Here is a 19,407-nt window from a genome sequence, read left to right on the forward strand (position 1 = left end):
TCCACCTCTCCGTCTCTCACAGATGAGACATACTCCCTCTGTTTTTTTTCTAGATTTTTTTTCATTGTATAAATATCTTGCAGTTTTGTGGTGGTGCACACCAGTAATTCTAGCACCTGAGAGGCAGGGCTAAGAGGATTGATTGCTGCAGTTTCAAGGCCAGTCTGGGTTATTCCTGGATAGCCTGGGCTACATAGTAACATGTGTCTCAGAATTCCCCCTTCTCCCCAAGACACCTGAGCAGTACCTTATTCCTAATTAATTAGAAGGTTATGTGGAGATCCACTGGTCACTCACTGGACACACTGAGTCTTACCTTTGCGGTACTGCTCCCGCTCAGTCCTTTTCATCACACTTGGAAACCAGAATGAAGAACAACAAAAAAATTGTGAGTGAAATGCCTTCTTTCTCCTTGCATTTGAAATGAGTCAGTGGTTATGAATCTCTGGAGTCATTAATAAGTCACTGACCTCAGTGACAAGTGACTGCGTTTCTCCTTGTTGACTGGCTGCCTGTCCTGGTGGTGGCATGCTCCAGGTGAAGTAAGTAGCCTGGATGTGGCTTCAAGTCAGCTTCATTGTGAGGCGATGCTGGATAAAGTGATACGAGGATTCACACGAGGATTCAGACTCAGATTCAGCATGGCCGCTCTCTTTAACGATGTGGGAAGTAACTCCGCCCTTTTTTTTTCCCTGAGCAGAGAAACTTGTTTAAACTTTATGCTATTTTATTGAGCAGGCTTTTCTTCCTTTTTTTTTTTTTTTTTTTCTTTTTAGCAAAATCTTTTTAGGTATAAAAGCATGTATTGTGGGCTTTAGAAAATAAAGCAGAAAATTAGTCACATGAAACAGTTAACACAGATTTTTTACATTGCTGCCTTGTGTATTTTATTACTTTGGTTATAAAACTTTTTGTAGAGTTAGTTTGTTCTGCTAGTGTTTGGAACTTTTCATCTAACTATGGACTGTTCACTGGATCAAACCACAGACCAAGGTGAATTTAATGACTTGCCCAGAGGCTTCAGGGTAACCAAGGATTTCCCCCTTCCTTCCCCATATTCCCTTTATACCCAACTCTTGTTGAAAATTTTCTCTGAGGAATTTGCTCTCTGTTGCACCATCTGTCTTAGTCCTTTTGGGCTGCTCTAACAGAATGTTATAAAGTTTACACACACACACACACACACACACACACACACACACACACACACACACAAACTCACACTCTCACTCAGGTCCTCAAGATTGCTTGGCAAGTGCTTTACTGACTGAGCTAGCTCCATAGGCCCTGGTTCAGCATTGGGAAGGCTAAGAAGATTATATGGTGAGATCATAAGCTGGGCAGTGGTGGCGCATGCCTTTAATCCCAGCACTCAGGAGGCAGAGGCAGGTGGATCTATGTGAGTTCGAGGCCAGCCTGGGCTACAGAGTGAGTTCCAGGAAAGGCTCCAAAGCTACACAGAGAAACCCTGAAAAAAAAAAAAAGGTGAGATCATTTCCATATCCTTAGATTGGGCTGTCTCCTGTCTTCCTGTGGTCGAAGGGCAAATACAGTCACTACCCAGAGCCTCTTTTATGGAAGTACTAATTCTAGGTGGTAGGGATCAATGGAAAGATCCTTTCTTTTAGTATTGCCATGTTGGAGAGTACAATTTCCAACATGTGAATTTGGGGGGAACATTATTCTGGAAATGGGCCATCGTGTTCCTATGATGAGTTGATAGCAGCCACTCTCTATCATTAGATAGTGTTCACATATCCCTGTCTCTTGTTCATTTGGCTGTTGCTTCTCTTGAGGCTGGTTGACAGCCAAGGAGCCGGAGATATACTGTGGTTAAATAGCGGTGGTCTGGGGACTTGAAGCCAGGTCTAGGTCCTGACTCTGGTTCAGTCTTTTCCTTGTTTTTCTGATGTGTCTACTTCCTTACCTCTAAGTGCTTTCAGTTTAGTGGATTTTAACTGGCGCCCTTGGGGTTTCTAGTAGATCGGAGGCGAGCATCCGCTTCAGCTACTGTGGTTTTAGTGTATCAGGGCAGAGGGAATCTCTCTCTACTTGTCCTCGTGTTGAGGAATAAACGAACACGTTTACGCACACACACCTGTTTCATCGAACTTGCTGGCTAACCCGGGAAGGCTTAAGGGTTAACCAACCCTTCCTGCCTCTGGGATTGCAAGTGTGGCCACTGTGTCCAGCTTGATAAGAGTTTTCGTGAGTGTTTTCAGTCTTAGAAAAGAGAGAGAGAAAAAGGTCTGTTTAATACTTTTCTCTTGTGTGTCTGAGTGTTGTTGAGTCATGGTGGTTTCATCATGCTGCTGTTGGGTCATAAGGGTTTCCTTCTGTGAGTGACCCGTGGCTCCTGACGTTCTTCAATTGAAGATTGAAACAACCTTTCAAGACACACTTTTAGAAGATAAGTTGAAGTATGTAGATGATAGCAAGATTGTTTTGGCACTAGGAATTTCGAACAGTAGTTGTGGTTGGTCTGAGTCTGCCTACCTTACAAGTGTCTGCAGTGGCACACCAGAAGCACTCATGGTTCTTTCTGTGTTTCTAACACCCAGACTGGGAACTGACTGTGTCTGTATCATGAATGAATCAGTGTCATTGTGTTATGAATTACAAATCAGACCTGGGGCCAGCACAGTGGCTCAGTGATGGTTAAGAACCTTAGCATTCTCTTTGAGGATCTGAGTTTGGTTCCCAGCACCCCCAGGACAATTCAAGACTGTCTAACTCCAGTTCCAGGGGATCTGACACCCCCTTCTGACCTTTGTGTGCAACAGGCACTCACATCATGTGACATATGTGAATGTAGGCAAAACACTCAGATCCATAAAAGTAAAAAAGCGACACAAGACTCTGATTTCTTACTGTTCATAGAGTCAGTGGTCTTTCATTTCCTGCTATCTGGCCTACCCAGACAAGAATTAATAAGCTCCATGTCCTAGAGAGAGTAGAACTGCTCCAGAAAGCTCTTAACCGCCAAGCCACCTCTTAAGCCCAACCTGCTTTCTTGTGTTGCTGGGGATTGAACCCAGGGCAAGCACTCTACCACTGAGCCACAATCCCAGTATCACCTTATTACCTGATTTTAAAGTATGCTTTAGGGTTACCATATATTTTCTGTGTCCCAGCCCTAGAATCATACATTTCTCCTGGTTCTTTTTACTGGATAATGGTAAATTATCCAGTAATTATCCATGGAATGTGCACTGGTGTCTCTGCTTCTGGGCTGTCTTATAGGACAGGGTTAGCGTTGGCCCCCAACCCACATATCTGGGCCTTCTCACGGAACAGATTATACACTCCCCAACACACATTTGAGCCCTCGTAGAGCAAGTTATACCCTTATGTGTGTGAATGCACGTGCACATACACACACATCCCTGGGCCTTGTAGCACAGGTTATACACACACACACACACACACACACACACACACACACACACACCTCAAAGAAGAGGTATGAGGTGCAGGTATGCTTGCTTGCACATGCAAACACACAGTATGCTTTTGGTACTGGTATTTCTGCTTCTGGGCCATCTCATAAAATAAATTGTGCACGCACACACCTCATAGAACAGGTTACACACCCCTCGTGCACACATGCACATAGCCAACTTAGCATAGCCGTAATCTGTAATTGTTCTTCTCTCTAGTCATATGTATTTATAGTAAGTTAAGCAGAAGTTCCTGCACTTGTCTCATGATACTACAGGGCTCTTCTGGCTTCTTTTCTCACCTGTTTATAACCTCTGAGTCTGGGGAATTAGTTTTTATCATCTAGTTACTTGTTGAGCCCCATTATATGTTTACATTTTGAGCCTGTCCTTGTTCAAAGAGTAAACTCTAGTAGCGCAGTATTTATTACAGTGTCTTTCTTTCTCCAGATTTAAGATTTTCCACAGTAGGTCCCTGTCTGTCACTTGAGTGGGTACTTGGGATTCTGAGGACCTTGGCTTCCATCATTCTTTTTGAGCTGATTACCCTTGTCATTTTCTGGGGCTACTGAGATGAATTCTGTCAGGAAGAAACATGGGTGAATGATTACCTAGTGAGCTACAAGGTTTTAAAGATGAGCTTCATGATAGATAGAGGATGTGTGATTTTTTCACTCTGTGTGCCAAATACAGCTTCTGTACTTCGGTAACATTTTACACATCACCATGTAGCACATGTGCTCTGTAACCAAATAGGACATGATGGGGCTACCCTAAAGAGACAGGCACATTCAATGTGCTAGCCAGAGCCCCTTTTCTTTGGTCTTTAGAATGTGCCCCAGCATCTCTCCAAAAGCATACTCTCATATACCCTTTGGTGTTCCTTTTGTGAAGGAGTATGCCTGGCGCTCTTTACTTTTGAAGTGAGGACCTTGGAGGACAGGTCAGACTTGAGGTTTCCAAAACTTACACATGTACATTTCCAGACTTTAATTTGAGAATTAATTCTTTTTAGGCTTCTATTACCCAAGACTTTTTTTTATAAGAGCCGTATTTTATATTTTAAAAGATAAAATAATTTATTTCTTTTATAATTTTTTATTTAGGATTTGGCTTTAATTTCTCCCAGTCAGGATCTTTTGAGCTATGAGTTAGAGCTCCTGCGAGGCTGTGTTTGCACTCTCGTTAGGAGATGGGTTAAAAGAGCTGCCTTGTACTCTTGGGGTAGTGGTCCTGGAAAGTAAATGTCCTCCTTTGACTCTGAAGTCTAGAGCGTGTTTGGAAAGGATTCAAGAATTGGAGGACATGCTTGCTAAAGAGAAAGACAACTCTCGCCGCATGCTGTCTGACAAAGAGAGAGAGATGGCGGAGATAAGGGACCAGATGCAGCAGCAGCTGAACGACTATGAACAGCTGCTTGACGTGAAGCTGGCCCTGGACATGGAGATCAGCGCCTACAGGAAACTCTTAGAAGGCGAGGAAGAGCGGTAAGACTCTCTGGCCTCCCCTGCCCACAAGCTGGGTTTGCTCCCGCTTTTGCCCTTCTCCCTTTGTCTCTCTTATATCCAGTGTTTCAGGGCTGCTCTAAATCAGAGCCTTGTCTCCTGCCCCACTAAGACATTTACAAATGAGTCATAGTGAAGAACAGCCTACATTCCAAAGTGTCTCCAAGAAACCCAGAGCAGCTGGGCGAGGTGGCGCAACGCCTTTAATCCCAGCATTCAGGAGAGCTCTGTGAGTTCAAGGCCAATCTAGTCTACAAAGTGAGTTCCAGGATGGTCAGGACTGTTAACACAGAGAAACCCCATCTTGAAAAACAAAACAAAAACAAAATCCAGTGCATTCTCCAACATGAATAACAACTATTATAAGTGGTTTACATTTCTTTCAGTGTATATTTCCAAATGTATTAAATGGAATGAAATTACATTATTAAATGCTCTCACTTTTAAGGAAAAGAAAGCATTTCTTTTGAAAAGGAGGAAAATGACTTTGAAATTTTCTGTCATTTGTTTTAAGTAGAAATAGATTTTTTAAAAAAATTTATTTATTTATTATGTATACAGTGTTCTACCTGCATGTATGCCTGCAGGCCAGAAGAGGGCACTAGATCTCATTATAGATGGTTGTGAGCCACCATGTGGTTGCTGGGATTTTTTTTTTTTTCCTTTTTTTGGTCTTTTTGTTGTTGTGTCTTTTTTTTTTCCTTTTTTCTTTTTTTCCGGAACTGAGGACCGAACCCAGGGCCTTGCCTACCACTGAGGTAAATCCCCAGCCCGCGGTTGTTGGGAATTGAACTCAGGTCCTCTGAAAGAGCAGCAGTGCTCTTAACCTCTGAGCCATCTCTCCAGCCCCTAGAAATAGGTCTCAATTTATTGTTATTACTTTAAATATTGAGTGGGCTCTTTCATTGGAGATTTCAAATGTTTTAGTAATGCAATATGAATATCGCAGCTTGACTAAATGTTGCTTTAGGTAAGGCAGTTATGGGCATTGTCTAACATGGTGAGGGGTTCCTTGCTTTAGAAATGCCCGTGGAGACCAAAGCCTAGGTGAGTCAGGTTCTCCATCAGCAGAACTCTTGTTTCCCTGTGTAGGTTAAAGCTCTCTCCAAGTCCTTCCTCCCGGGTGACCGTGTCCCGAGCATCGTCTAGCCGCAGTGTCCGCACCACTCGGGGGAAGCGGAAGAGAGTTGATGTGGAGGAGTCGGAGGCCAGCAGTAGTGTTAGCATCTCCCACTCGGCCTCAGCCACCGGCAACGTGTGCATTGAAGAGATCGATGTTGATGGCAAGTTCATCCGCTTGAAGAACACTTCCGAACAGGTAAAAGGACCGACCGACCCACCCGTCTCCTCAGGCTGCTGGGCTGCTGTAGACAGTGATGGCTCTCTGCCATCTGTGTGCTTCACTCTTACAGTCTTTTGGGGCCTGAAGATTTGCTTTGTTCTTCTTTCTTGTGTTTATTTATTATGGTGGTGCGAATGGCGTCCATGTGCTACAGCAGGGTATGGAGGTCAGAGAGTCATCTCTCCTTCCCCAATGTGGGGTTCTGAAATTGAACTCGGGTTACCAGCCTTGGGGGCAACCACCATTACCCATTAAACCCCTTCCCAGCCTGAGATTTTCTTTGTGAATCTAACTTTATCTGCTCCATCCCTCAACCCAGATCTGGCCATTTCTTCATGGCCCTCCCAAAGATGAAATAGAAGTTTCCATAGCCAGGTTGGTGAAGTTGCAGTTATTAATAAAGCTTTAGGAAAGGATGTGGGCTCACGTATGTTGAAGGAGCTTTTTCCTCTCAAAGTTAATGAATGAACAAATGTTCGTGATCTGATTTATATAAAAATAGTAATGACATGAATCTCGGTCTTGGAATAGTTAGTGTGAACAGAAAGTATCCACTGCAGGGATTTCTGAGGTTTAGAACTGGGACTTTAAAGAGCTCTGGTTCTGAAGGAGCCGTGAAGATGCAGGTCAGTGCTGGAGGAAGCAGTCTCGGGGCACGGGGGGGGGGGGGGGGGGGGGGAGGAGAAGGATGTCACTTGGACCATATGTTCAGGGTCGCTCTTTCTCACCAGACTATTAGAACTATTGTGCATGTACATGTGTGTACACAAGCCAGCGAGCACGGGCAGTTTCAGGAGAGACAGGGCTGGGGCTGGTTGGCCACAACTTGGCAACAGAGTAGCAGCCAGGAGTGGGCAACTAACCTCAGCCTAGAGTGGAGCCTGATTGCTTGGTTGTCTTCACACCCCCTCATTGGGCAGCTGGGGCTGGGTTGACAGTAGTCAGCCAGGTCCGGCTTAGTGCTTCTTTAGCTTGCTTTTAAACGCTTAGTAACAGCTTAATTTGGGGTGAAGCTGGCACAGATGCAGTAGACAAAAACAAAATTCCCTCATCTTTGTCAGCTATGAGTGTCTACATGCAAAATGGAGTCTTCGGACATTAGGTGTTTTGTTTGTGTTTTGATGGCTGGATTGTGTTGTAAATCATAAAGACCCATCTGACTTAGCAGTGAAGACCATCCTTGGTTCTGGGTTTTCCTCTCCCCTGTTTTGTCCCCTTTAACGTTCAGACCCTTCCGGGTGGGGTGCAGCGTCCACGAAGTTACTCTTTGCAGAGAGACAAAGTTCAGTTCGTATCATGGGAAGGCCTTAGCTCTGATCCTTTATGGGTTCATGAATCTGATTATTTCATGATTTTCTGTATATGTGAAGTAACCTTGTTTTATTGTGACTAGGATCAACCAATGGGAGGCTGGGAGATGATCAGAAAAATTGGAGACACATCTGTCAGTTACAAATATACCTCAAGATATGTGCTGAAGGCAGGCCAGACCGTTACAGTAAGTGACCTCAGTCATCCTTTAACTTCATTATTGTAATCATAGATAAAATAGCTATAACAAAACCAAACAACAGTTTGACGGAAGGAGCAGCATTTTAGAAATGGGCTTTAGCCTGTCTTTACATTATAGAGTATTGTGTGTGCTGTTCAAGACTTAAAAATTCTGCCTTAACAATGGTAAAGAGAATTGACGTTTGCATTATGTTTTGTCTGTTTCGGTGGGTATAAAATAGTTAGCTCTTAACTACTTGTACCTACTGCAATCCCGGATACTGTACAGCATGAAGAGTTGTAGGAAGCTAATACTAGCATCAGCCTAAAGCTGCAGCTGCCTAAATTACCTTGGACAAACTTTAATGTGCTGCTATCTTGGCTCTGCCTTAACCTTACCTGTTTTCAGGGTTGGAGTTGCAGGATTGGATTTCTAACAGAAGTCCTTCAGTAGTCAGGTATAGTTGGTTGCATATGCCTGCAACTCTTCTACTTGGGAGGTTGAGGCCAAATATTGTAAGTTCAAAGCCACCCTGGTCAGCATATTAGCAACACTTTGTCTCAGATAATGTCCTTGGCCTGGTGGACCAGTTGCAAGCACTTTCTGCAGCTCCAGTGAAATCCCAGCGTAGAGGAAGGTAAGACACGGAACCTCACCACTAGCTGAGGAGCCATTGGCATTTGATAGCTATAGGAAAAGGAGACTCAGTTTCCTTTAGTAATGTGTTTCCTGAGAGGTTGGCCACACCCCAGTCCCAAGACTGCCTGGATGGGGAGAGAAGGAAAAAAAGTAATCTCAAAGTTAGATGGGAAAGGCTGGGAGGGGAGGAGCGAGGTGTAGGGCATGAATACTTCGTGTGAAAAAATCTCAAAAATAATTGGAAGAAAACAAAAAGCCAGGCATGGTGGTACGGGGCTGGGAAGGGAGAGGCGGGTAGATCTCTGAGTTTGAGGCCAGCCTGGTCTATAGAGTTCCAAGATAGCCAGGGATAGACAGAGAAACCTAGTCTTGAAAATCCCCAAACAGCCACTTGCTTTTCTAGAGGACCAGTTTGAGTCCCAGCACCCATATCAGGTGGCTTTAAACCACCCGTGAATTCAGGGGGCCTGACACCGCCCTCTTTTGGACTCTGAAGCAACCACACAAATGAACAAATGTAAATAGACAGACATCATCATCATCATCCCCCCCCCCCCCCCAGGCCCCCAAGCCCTCAAAACAAAAAATGCCCTCTCAGGCAAGGATAGTTCCCTGGTTATCCAGAGTGCTGGGCTAAACACCATTCTGATCTGACCCTAACTGCGCTTTCTATTGATGTGTTTAAAACACATTTTAAACAGTAGTAATGCATTGAGTTTTGGAGAAGTATAAATCATATAGCTAACAAAAGATTCCTTTGTTTTTACTTAGCAAGCAAATTATGAAACAGTCAAATCTGTTAACTTTATTGATCTCAAAGAAGGCGTCCTTGACGAATGTAGATGTGACTACTCATTGTTTTTATGGATTCCTTAGGAAAAATAATAATAGTAAGTGCTACTGAGTGTGCACTTACTTAGCACTAGGGAACTGAAGTCAGGAGGCTAAAGTCATTCACAGCTCCACAGTGAGTCTGAGGCCAGCCTGGGCTATATGAGGCCAGCCTGGGCTATATGAGATCCTGTCTCAAGAAAATAGGTACTTATTTTTAGCACATTTTTTTTTTTTTCTTGAGACAAGGTGTCTGTAATCTTGGCTGTCCTGGAACTTCTGTAGATCAGGCTGGCCTTGAGCTCAGTTTGCCTCTGCCTCCCAAATGCTGGGATTAAAGGCTGGCACCACACCCAGCTTCCCCCTCCCTCCTTAGGGCTCCCTCTGTAGCCTAGGCTGACTTTGAAGTGCTCACAATTCTGTCTTAGCCTCCCACATATTTATAATTTTGATCAGAACAAACCTTAATGTTTAAGATCAAAGGCTCAAAATGCAGGTTAGAGCTTCTCTAAAGTGTAGAGAGCTTTGACATCTCTCTGAAAATAGCAGGTGTTAATTTTGTAATAATGGGTGAAAATGAGAACAAATATCCTAACTGCTCTATTCTCCTCTTTAGTAATTATATGAGAGAAGATTGCTTAGTTCTGTTATATGTCTTAGGGAAACTGCATAATGTGTTTGAAAGAATTTGGTATTTTAATTCAGAAGGTTTAGATTTGAATGTTCTCTGTCTCTCATAATGTGGAGCCATTATGCCAATCATCTGCCTTACCTGCTGATATACCCCAGGGACTAGAGATTGTTCCTGGAGGTGTTGTGTATGAGATAATGTAGTGTAGTTTTTCTTCAGCTCACATGAAGTGTGATCAGCTTTTTGGGACATAGTGGTGAGGGAGATTTTCCTATGACATTGTACAAGGCAAATGCAGGGATCAGTCTGAAGATGGAACAGAGATGAAAACCCTGTGTATGCTTTTAAAAATTTATTGTTATATTTTAAAAACTTACAAAGGCCGGGCGGTGGTAGCGGCGCACTCCTTTAATCCCAGCACTCGGGAGGCAGAACCAGGCGGATCTCTGTGAGTTCGAGGCCAGCCTGGGCTACCAAGTGGGTTCCAGGAAAGGCGCAAAGCTACACAGAGAAACCCTGTCTCGAAAAACCAAAAAAAAAAAAAAAAACTTAAAAAGGTATAAAGTTAATTATGGAACTGTATTTAATCTATTTTGTTCAGAATATCATCAAAGCAGGGCATATTGGTGCCCATCTTTGATTTCAGCACCAGGAAGGCCTAGGCAGGTGGACCTATGAGTTTAAGGCCAGTCTTGTCTATAGTGAGTTCTAGGACAGCCAGGGCTACACAGAGAAACTCTGTGTCAAAAAACAAATACCCTGCCCCCCCAACAAACAAAAAACCCCATATCAATACAAAATTATTAGTTAAGAACGTTAGCTGTTTCCTAAGTTTTTGAGATCTGGGGTGCACAGCGTATCTTTTACTTGATTAGCCACATTTCAGGCACTTAAGCCGCATATTGACACATTACTACTCACACTAAACCAAGTGTGTGATTCTGTGTAGATAGTGAAAAGTGTCACAAGAAGAAGTACCTGAAAGTCAGCTCAGGTCCTGACGCCTTTTTGAGTTTCATCTGGTAAATTCCATTTTTGATACTCATGGAAGATCTCGACGCTTCCATGGGCCTTTCTGCCCAGAACTAGAGGAGTAACTCCGTTTCTGTGGGGTGCACAGGCCTAGGCACCCCCTTATGGGGGTTTAGGTACTGCTGCTGCAGGAGTGAAACCCACAAAGCCTGGTTTTTCTAAGAGGAAGATGACTTAGAGGGAGCAAGGGGTATTTCTCGTGGGGATTCATAGACTTCCCGTAAGATTAGGACTGGTTATATCTGCCTCTGAGGACAGTGATACCACAAAGGATAATGATTTGTCTAGGATTTCTACCTAGGTTTTCTTTTTCTCTTTAAAAAAAGTTATGTGTGTCTTTGTACTGTATAAGGTGCTGTGCATCACATGCATGCATATACCCACGGGGCCAACCCCAGATGCCCTGAAACTGGAGTTGGATGTGGTCAGTGAGCAGCCCATATGGGTACTGGGAATTGAACCTGGGTTCTCTACAAGAGCAGTGCACACTTAACTGCTGAGCTCTCTCTCTAACCCTCTGTTCTGGCGTTTTCTGATTGCCAGGTTTTTCTATTCCACCTGTTTACTTCTGCCAAGAATACTTTAAAAAACATGGCAGAATTTCCATGCCGATGAAGGGAATGCATTTATTTTCTTTGGTTTATTTCAATAGCAATTATGTTTTACCTGGAACATTTCCTGCATTCTCTGTGGAGCATAATCTGAGATGTGCTGGGGCACTGTGATACTGTCTCCAATTGGGGATGAGCTACTCTTCCTGAATATTTCAGATAGGCTGTTAGCTATAGACCATCAACTGTTCTTGAAATTGGAGGGGTGTGTACACCCATGTATGTATGTGTGTCTGGGTCTCTTGGAAGGGTGACCCATGAAGCCCATAGAGCAGAGGTTCTCAACCTGTGGGTCTCAGCCATTGGAAAACATATTTCTGATGGTCTTAGACACCTCTCAGTAGCAAAATTAGAGTTAGTTATGAAGTAGCAATGAAATAATTTTATGGTGGGGATCACCACAACATGAGGAGCTGTAGTAAAGGGTCACGGCATTAGGAAGGTTGAGAACCACTGCCGTAGAGCAATTGGTTGTTAATGGTACCAGTGAGTGAGCGGGCATCTTTGTACTGGTCGCCACATCAGCAGTGATCCCACCTATTCTAGGTACCATTGTTGCCCATTATTGTGGATGAAGACAATAAGAAAACTCGTTCCGGGCAGCTGTTTTGGGGGGTGGCTGGGCTGGAGTGTGGCAGCTTGATTTCAGGGGCTCATGTGTCTGTGTTTTTCATGTGAGGAAGCTGAGGCCTGCAGAAGCTCTGAGCTGTGGTGCCCACGGGCAGCTGGGCAGAGTTCACAGACCTTTAGAGGAAGAGTTTAAGTGTAGTGTTGTGTGTGAGTTGGGCTCTGGGTGTCCTGATGTCCTTTCTCTCTTCCAGATATGGGCTGCAAATGCTGGAGTCACAGCCAGTCCTCCAACTGACCTCATCTGGAAGAACCAGAACTCTTGGGGCACTGGTGAAGATGTGAAGGTTGTACTGAAAAATTCTCAGGGAGAGGTACGGTACATGTAGTTCCACTGTGGCCCCATTTCACCAGACTGACTTCTGACCAGAAATCCATTGCAATGTGAAGTACCCGAGGCTTCAGTTAGACCAAGGCTGCCAAGTAATTGATACTGAGAAAGTGGAAAGCACCACACGTGAACATAGAGCATCTCCGAGGGGACTGACAGCGGACACTGGAGGGTCCAGTGGTCCAGTGGTCCTGGTCTGTTTCCACTGCACACTGGCTTTGGGACTTTGAGTAATTTCAGCTCAGAATGTTCACATTTTATCCAAACAGCATCTGATACAGAATGTCTACCTGGTAAATGCTTATGCTGTTAACCTTGTAAATGTTCACACTGTTAGCCTAGTAAATGTTTGTGTGGTCAACCCTACTATACTAGTTCTCTGTGCTCAGAAAACTTGAGTGTAAGATAGTGGTGTGTATTTTCACCCATGTGAGCCCTAGGATTCTAGTCAAAACTAGCTGCATTTGATGTTTGCTGTAAGGACTCAGGAAAATGCTATTGTTTTGGTTAAAACAGACTGGTGCTTGGGGTTGATTGACTCTTTGTAAAGACGGGCTTCACAGAACTGAAGCTTCTGGCTGAGCCTCTAGCTTCCTCCGTCCTGAGCACTAATGCATGTCCACACAGACCCTGTCGTAGAGCCTTGTTTTGTTTACAAAACATGTCCTTGGATAGGCTTCACGTGAAGCCGGCTCCAAGGTTTCTTCGTCTTGTTTTAACCCAGGGAGTCTGTTAGAGCTCAGATAAGCTTCTGCTGAAGTCATTCCGCTGTGGAGTAGTTTTCTTGAGTGAGTGACCTTTGGACTTAGGATGCTCAAAGCACTCTAGGACACACTCTTTGCTGGCTGCTAGACCATCAGCTTAGCCTTGTGCTTGAACGGCAGCGTTTGCCCAGCTCAGCATTCTCCAGCAGAGCAACTTGGACTTGAACCTTTTAGTAGAGAGTGGAAACAGGTACTTTCTGTTGCTCCTTTATGAATGGTCAGAGCTCTGTTTCCCTACAATACATCTGGACCTCAGGGGTACGGTACTAGTAATTAGTGCTAATCTGTCCTGCTCCCATTTCCTGATGAATGGAAGGTGCTGTCTTTGTCTGCAGGCTGCTCAGGTGGTCCTGCAGCCACCGTGGTCCTTGAGTTAGAGCAGTTGGCCTCCAGCTTCTTTTAATCAGCGTTTCTTTAGCGCCTTTTCTTTGCTAGGAGCTGAAATCTTAAAGAGAACTCATGTTGAGTTGTATAGAGAATTTAGTATGTCAGAGGACTGGCACAGAATTTTCAGTAACAGAACAGGATAAAAAGCGTTAGAAACTGCTCAGCAGGTATTTCAAATTGGATCCCAGTAGCTCCCCTGCAGGAACAAATTGGAGGTCTACTAACTGCTGCTAATTACACAGAATTCACCAGCTAAAGCTGCTGATGAAAATGGCTTAACACATCCTTGCTGGAGCAGTGCTGTTTCTTAAGCAAAGGAAAGGGCCTCTTTCCTGTGGCTTCTGACTTGAAGTTTGCTTTCTTGCTTTTAGGAGGTTGCTCAGAGAAGTACAGTCTTTAAGACAACCATACCTGAAGAGGAAGAGGAGGAGGAAGAGCCCATTGGAGTGGTTGGTGAGGAGGAGCGTTTCTACCAGCAGGTAGTACTTGTTTTAATTTTTAGTAATGGACTTGCCTGAAAACTCACTGTGTGGGTTTTCTTGCTACTCGTGACTCCGAGCAGTAGCAGTCCACCCACTGGGTGTGTGCTCAGCAAAGGAGTGCTCAGGGTAGCACCTTGGATGCAGTGGAAGATGGTAGTGCTTTTCAATTTGTTTTCTCTGTCAACCTTGACTTTTGTTATTTGTTTTCTGGTATAGATGATGTGTTGTTCTAAACATGTATGTTACAAGTGCACAGATTAATTAGATCGTATGCCTTGAAGCTTATTTATTGGATTCTGAAAAGTTTGTGCTACTAAATGAGAGCAGTATTCACGTATAAACTTAAACAGAACACAGAACCTAGAGTCACACTGAGCTCCAGTGTGGAGCCAGATTCACTGCTGTTAGTAAGTAATCGCGAGAGAGTTCAGCTGATGCCTGGGCTTTGTATAACCCTTCAAATAAACTCCAAATTCAGCTTTAACTCATTAAATTTGGAAAAATATATATTAATATAATTAATGAGCCTCTAATTTATATTCTCAAGCTGTTGCGCATGATCATTAATCCGTCTCTTGTCTACTTGTCTCCATAATTGTAATCTAAGTTGGCCTTGTTTCTTAATCAGTGTTCTGTTGCTGTAGAGACACCACGACCAAGGCAACTCTTAAGAAAGAAAACATTTAGTTGGGAACTTGCTTACAGTTTCAGTGTTTAAATTTATTATTATCATGGTGTGGAGCATGGCGGCATGCACGGAGCTGGACCAGGAGCCGAGAGTGAACCTCCTGGTCTGTAAGCAGACAGAGAGAGAGAGAGAGAGAGAGAGATTGAGATTGAATCTGGCCTGGGCTTTGGAAACACACCTCCTTCAACCACACACACCTCCTAATCCTTCTAATGGGTTAAATGATGCCCCTCCCTGGTGACTGAGCATTCAGTTATGAACCTGTGGGGAGCATTCTCACTCAGAGACCAGTCTTGCTTCACTAGCCCTGCTGTCAGCTGACTTGACACGTGGAACCCACTGGTGTAACCTCCTGTGGGATTGTATTTCATCTGGATGTCTTGTCATTTTGCTGGCATAGTTAAGAGAAGTATGTTATACTTGGCTTTAATGAGAACCAAGCACAAGATCCATTTCCTACTGGTCATGGAAACCTCAGTGAGTAGAAAGGCGAGAACTAACATGTGAGGACAAGTGATCTGCATGAATCCTGCCAGGTCAGCTCTGGAGAAGGCATTCTAGGCCTCTGGTGTCGGTGTAAATAGCTGTGGAAGACGCTACTTGGACAGCCAGTGTTCTGAAGGATAGGCCATTATTTGAGTATTAAAGAAGGACAAACGGTAGAGTTTGAACTGTCAGTAGAATGCACCAGACTTGGGCTTAAAACCGTCATTCTTCGTTCCATGAGTCTGTGGTGTGACCGGCCAGGGCTGGGCCTGAAAGGACCCGTCCAGTGTGGTTCTCAGGGTTGACTAGTTCAGCATGAGCTTCTTACAGAACAGCAGCTGGAAAAGTCGGTGAAAATGCAAGTCCTGGGCCTCCCAAAAGCTAGGCCCAGAGCCCTTCCTGTGTTTCCTAGAAGTCAGCCAAGGCTAGCCAGCACTCGGGAAGGGAGGGAGCGAGGGAGGGACCAAGAGGTGTGGAATGTCTTGTCAATTTTGTCAGACCCAGGAGCTAGGACACTCCTGCATGCTAGGGAAGTACTCTCCCATGGAGCTGTCCACACACACACACACACACACACACACACACACACACACACACCCCGCTACTTAGGGTGCTGTGGTGATGGCGCTGAGTCCACCTGTTGTCAGGTGTGTTGTTGGGTCTGTGGAGAGGTAAAGTGGAAAGCCTGCTGCTGAGCCGGTGTGCTTCACATTGCCCAGGGCCGTTGTCTCCACAGTCTGCAGCAAAGGAGAACTGAAGTGTCAGAATATATATCACTAGGCAAATTAAGTTAGAGGCTGACTCCAGAGCCGCTAAGGAAGTAGGTAAATGCAGACTCGAGAGAAGAAAAGAAAAAGTCCAAGGTGTTTGAGGCTTTGTGCTTGTGATCACAGATGATAGTAACCTCAGAGTTCAAAAGAGGAAGGATTGGAGCTGCCGAGCACAGTGACAGTGATCCAGTCCCCTTGAGACTGAAAACCTTCAGTTTTAGTTTAATTAGGAGCGAGTCACAAGTCACACAGGGAGGAGGGAGTTTTGCTAGGCAAGTGACACTGAGCAATGCCCTAAGGCTTTAAAGGGTTAAACCCTTTTGTCTTAGTGTATGAATGTTTTGCCTGCACCTCACCATGCAGTACCCGTGGAGGCCAGAAGAGGGCATAGGATCCCCTGGAACCGAAGTTACAGAGGGCATCAGACCCAGGTCGTCCTGGGAGAGCAGCAAGTGCGCTTAACCTCTGATAACCTCTGAACCATCTCTCTCTCCAGCCCGTTTGCCGCCTTTTTTTTTCTTCCTTATTTAAGCCCAGATCTTGCTATGGTTGTAACTAGAGTTAGGTGAGAAATCCTTAATTGTTTACAGGCTTAGATCAGCTGTTTGTTTGTTTGTTCTTTGTTTTTAAAAACTCAGTTGTGAGCTGGGTGGTGGTGGCGCATGCCTTTAATCCCAGCACTTGGGAGGCAGAGCCAAGCGGATCTCTGTGAGTTCGAGGCCAGCCTGGTCTACAGAGCAACATCTAGGACAGGCACCAAAACTGCACAGAGAAACCCTGTCTTGGAAAAAAACAAAAACAAACCTCAGTTGTGGGATTTGTTGAAGTAAGCCCTTAGGAGAATGCTGAAAAGAGTGAGACGTGACCAGGCCCATTTTAAGTAGGTAATGCAGGTGTTTAGTGTCTGTTTGAAAGAAAGGGTTTGTGTTTGGAACCTTGTGATGTTAGTGCTGAGTCTTCTTTCTGTTCCCCCCTCTCCCCAGGGAGCCCCAAGATCATCCAATAGAAGCTGTGCCATTATGTGAAGCTGTCACTCACCTGTCTTTGGAGACAGAAGCATGGTAATCCTGGATACAGTGCAGAGCCTTCTCAGAAGCACAGCATATTTTTGTATTTCCTTTATGTGAATTTTTAAGCTGCGAATCTGATGGCCTTAATTTCCTTTTTGACACTGAAAGTTTTGTAAAAGAAATCCTATCCATACACGTTGTTGCAAGATGTGAATATTGACACTGAACTAATTGTACTGTTTGGAAAGGGGCCCTCAAGGTTTGGCATTTTTTTTTGTATGTGTGTATGTATTTTTTTTTTTTTTTTAAGTTCTTTTAAGGAAGGGTGGGGAGGGTAAGTATACCACTGCGTGTCCGGGCATAATTTGAAGATTGCTCTGTCTAGTTGGGCAGTCTGCTCTTGATCATTCTCTGCTCTCTATAAAACGGTGCTGTTCGGGAGGGGGAAAGCAACTTTTTCAATATATTGAACTTTTGTATGAAATTTTTTTGTACCAAGTGATCAAGGTTACAAATTTTTTTTAAATAGAAAGAGAAGGAAATTTTTGTAAGAAGGCAATATTAATCTAGCCGTCATGTAAGCACTCTGGATGGAGGTTTCGAAAAGCTGTGTATGTTCAGCTATTTCTCTTAATTCTTGATTCATGAGGGGATGGGGCAGGCGGGGAGAGGGTGGGGGAGGGATTCTCTTCAAATGCTCTAGTTGTGTTTTTTAAGATAGTGTAACATGCTTAAATTTCTTATGCGACATTAACAAATAAAAAGCTGTTTTACTATTACTCTCCTGTCCTTTTTAACTCTTTAGATCAGCGGTTCTCAATCTGTGGGTGTTGACCCCTTTGGGGGTTGTCAGATGATCATTTCACAGGGGTTGTATATCAGATATTTACATTAAGAGTCATAACAGTAGCAAAGTTACAGTATAAAGTAGCAATGAAAATAATGTTATGGTTGGTGTCACTGTATTAAACGGGACTGTTTTAAATGGTCGCAGTGTTAGGAAGGCTGAGAACCACAGCTTTAGACAGATCTTGACAGGGTAGAAATGTTTTAGGTTTGATTGGCTTGTGTGAACTGGACTTTTCAGTGATGTTTTCACAATGGAGGGAGGCGATGGATTCAGAGTTCAGAGCTCCTCGGTGCTCTGTTGGCAGTAATAATAGAATGTTCAATACTTACCATGCTTTTTAGCTTAGCAACAGTGGCTTTCAGATTTCCCACACAGAAACAGTGGGTGAAGACACAGGAAAGTGTGCACGTTGAAGGAGAAAGTGAGGAGATTTGAGAGTCTGTTTTTACTCTCATTTAAAATAGAAAGGAAAAGAAATTGATGTAAGAATCCCCTGCTGGAGGAGTGACCGAGAGGCATACATGCGAGAGTGCTGTGGCAGGTGCCCCTGGCGTGTGGTGATCACTAAGGCATCACTGGTTGGATTTGAGGAGTTTCTGTCTGTGATTGCTTTAGCAGCGTCGGTTCGGAATGTCGGAGGCCTCCCTAGAACACACGGATGATATTTCAGAAGCTAACCCAAAGCCAGTGTTTGCTCTCCTCTTAAAATATTCCTGCAGTAAGCTGTGTAAAGACTACCAGCTTTCACTTGAAAATAACTCCCAAAGCCCCAAATTACTGTGCGCCACAGATTGACTGCGCACACTGCTGCTGTCGCAGACACAAGATAAATGCTGGGTCAGAAATTCTGTCTGCTGAAGCAGATGAAATGATAACTTCTCAACACAGATTTATCTTCTGAATGGCGATACGGAAGACAGCCGAACACAGTTGTGAAATATTTTGTCACAAGATGGAGTTCTTGTCGTCACGCATACCCTGGGTTCTTTACCACCAGATTAATTATGATATAAAAACCAACACTTTAGGTAGGCATTAAGAAAAAAATAGCAGTTGTAATACAGTAGAGTAATTACGTGATCTTATGAAAATAAAGATCCAGGATTCAGTTAACCAAAGTAGTTTGGAGCTTCTCGTGGTTTTCAGGGATCGGCTGCTCCGACCCTGTCCCATGGACTTGGGGTGCTGGGGACACTCCGCCCGCATCTCCAATGGTGGAGGCCAGGCAGAGAGCACGCAAATGCGCTTTGAAATTACCTTCTTCTAACAAGTGGGAATTCATCTTCTGCCCTTGGCTTGTCTGCCACGCTCTGTCTTGACCTTCTTCATGTTTAGCTTATTTTCATTGCGCTGACTTGGGTCTCATCTTACGTTCTTATTTGTTGGAAACCATGGCAGGCATCGCTGTTCCCTGTCCCTCCAGTCTGGGATTTTAGGAGGAATACTGAAGCGCTCCTTTCTTGTGTTAGATCTCTCTGGTGTGTTCTAG

The 19,407-nt window shown here is 44.2% G+C and overlaps 1 protein-coding gene across 1 annotated transcript in view; it reads left to right on the forward strand.

Moving 5' to 3' along the window:
* Positions 1-17,263, forward strand: part of Lmnb1 (lamin B1) — a 44,652-nt gene extending 27,389 nt beyond the window's left edge. Inside the window, exons 6-11 of the mRNA XM_059246214.1 lie at positions 4,707-4,927; positions 6,038-6,263; positions 7,681-7,785; positions 12,345-12,464; positions 14,004-14,111; positions 17,042-17,263. Of these exons, the coding sequence (XP_059102197.1) occupies positions 4,707-4,927; positions 6,038-6,263; positions 7,681-7,785; positions 12,345-12,464; positions 14,004-14,111; positions 17,042-17,083 (822 nt within the window). The 3' untranslated portion in view covers positions 17,084-17,263. The remainder of the gene's footprint in view (positions 1-4,706; positions 4,928-6,037; positions 6,264-7,680; positions 7,786-12,344; positions 12,465-14,003; positions 14,112-17,041) is intronic.
* The last annotated feature ends 2,144 nt before the right edge of the window (positions 17,264-19,407 follow it).

This window comes from Peromyscus eremicus, chromosome 19, assembly GCF_949786415.1.
Source record: "Peromyscus eremicus chromosome 19, PerEre_H2_v1, whole genome shotgun sequence".
NCBI lineage: Eukaryota > Metazoa > Chordata > Mammalia > Rodentia > Cricetidae > Peromyscus > Peromyscus eremicus.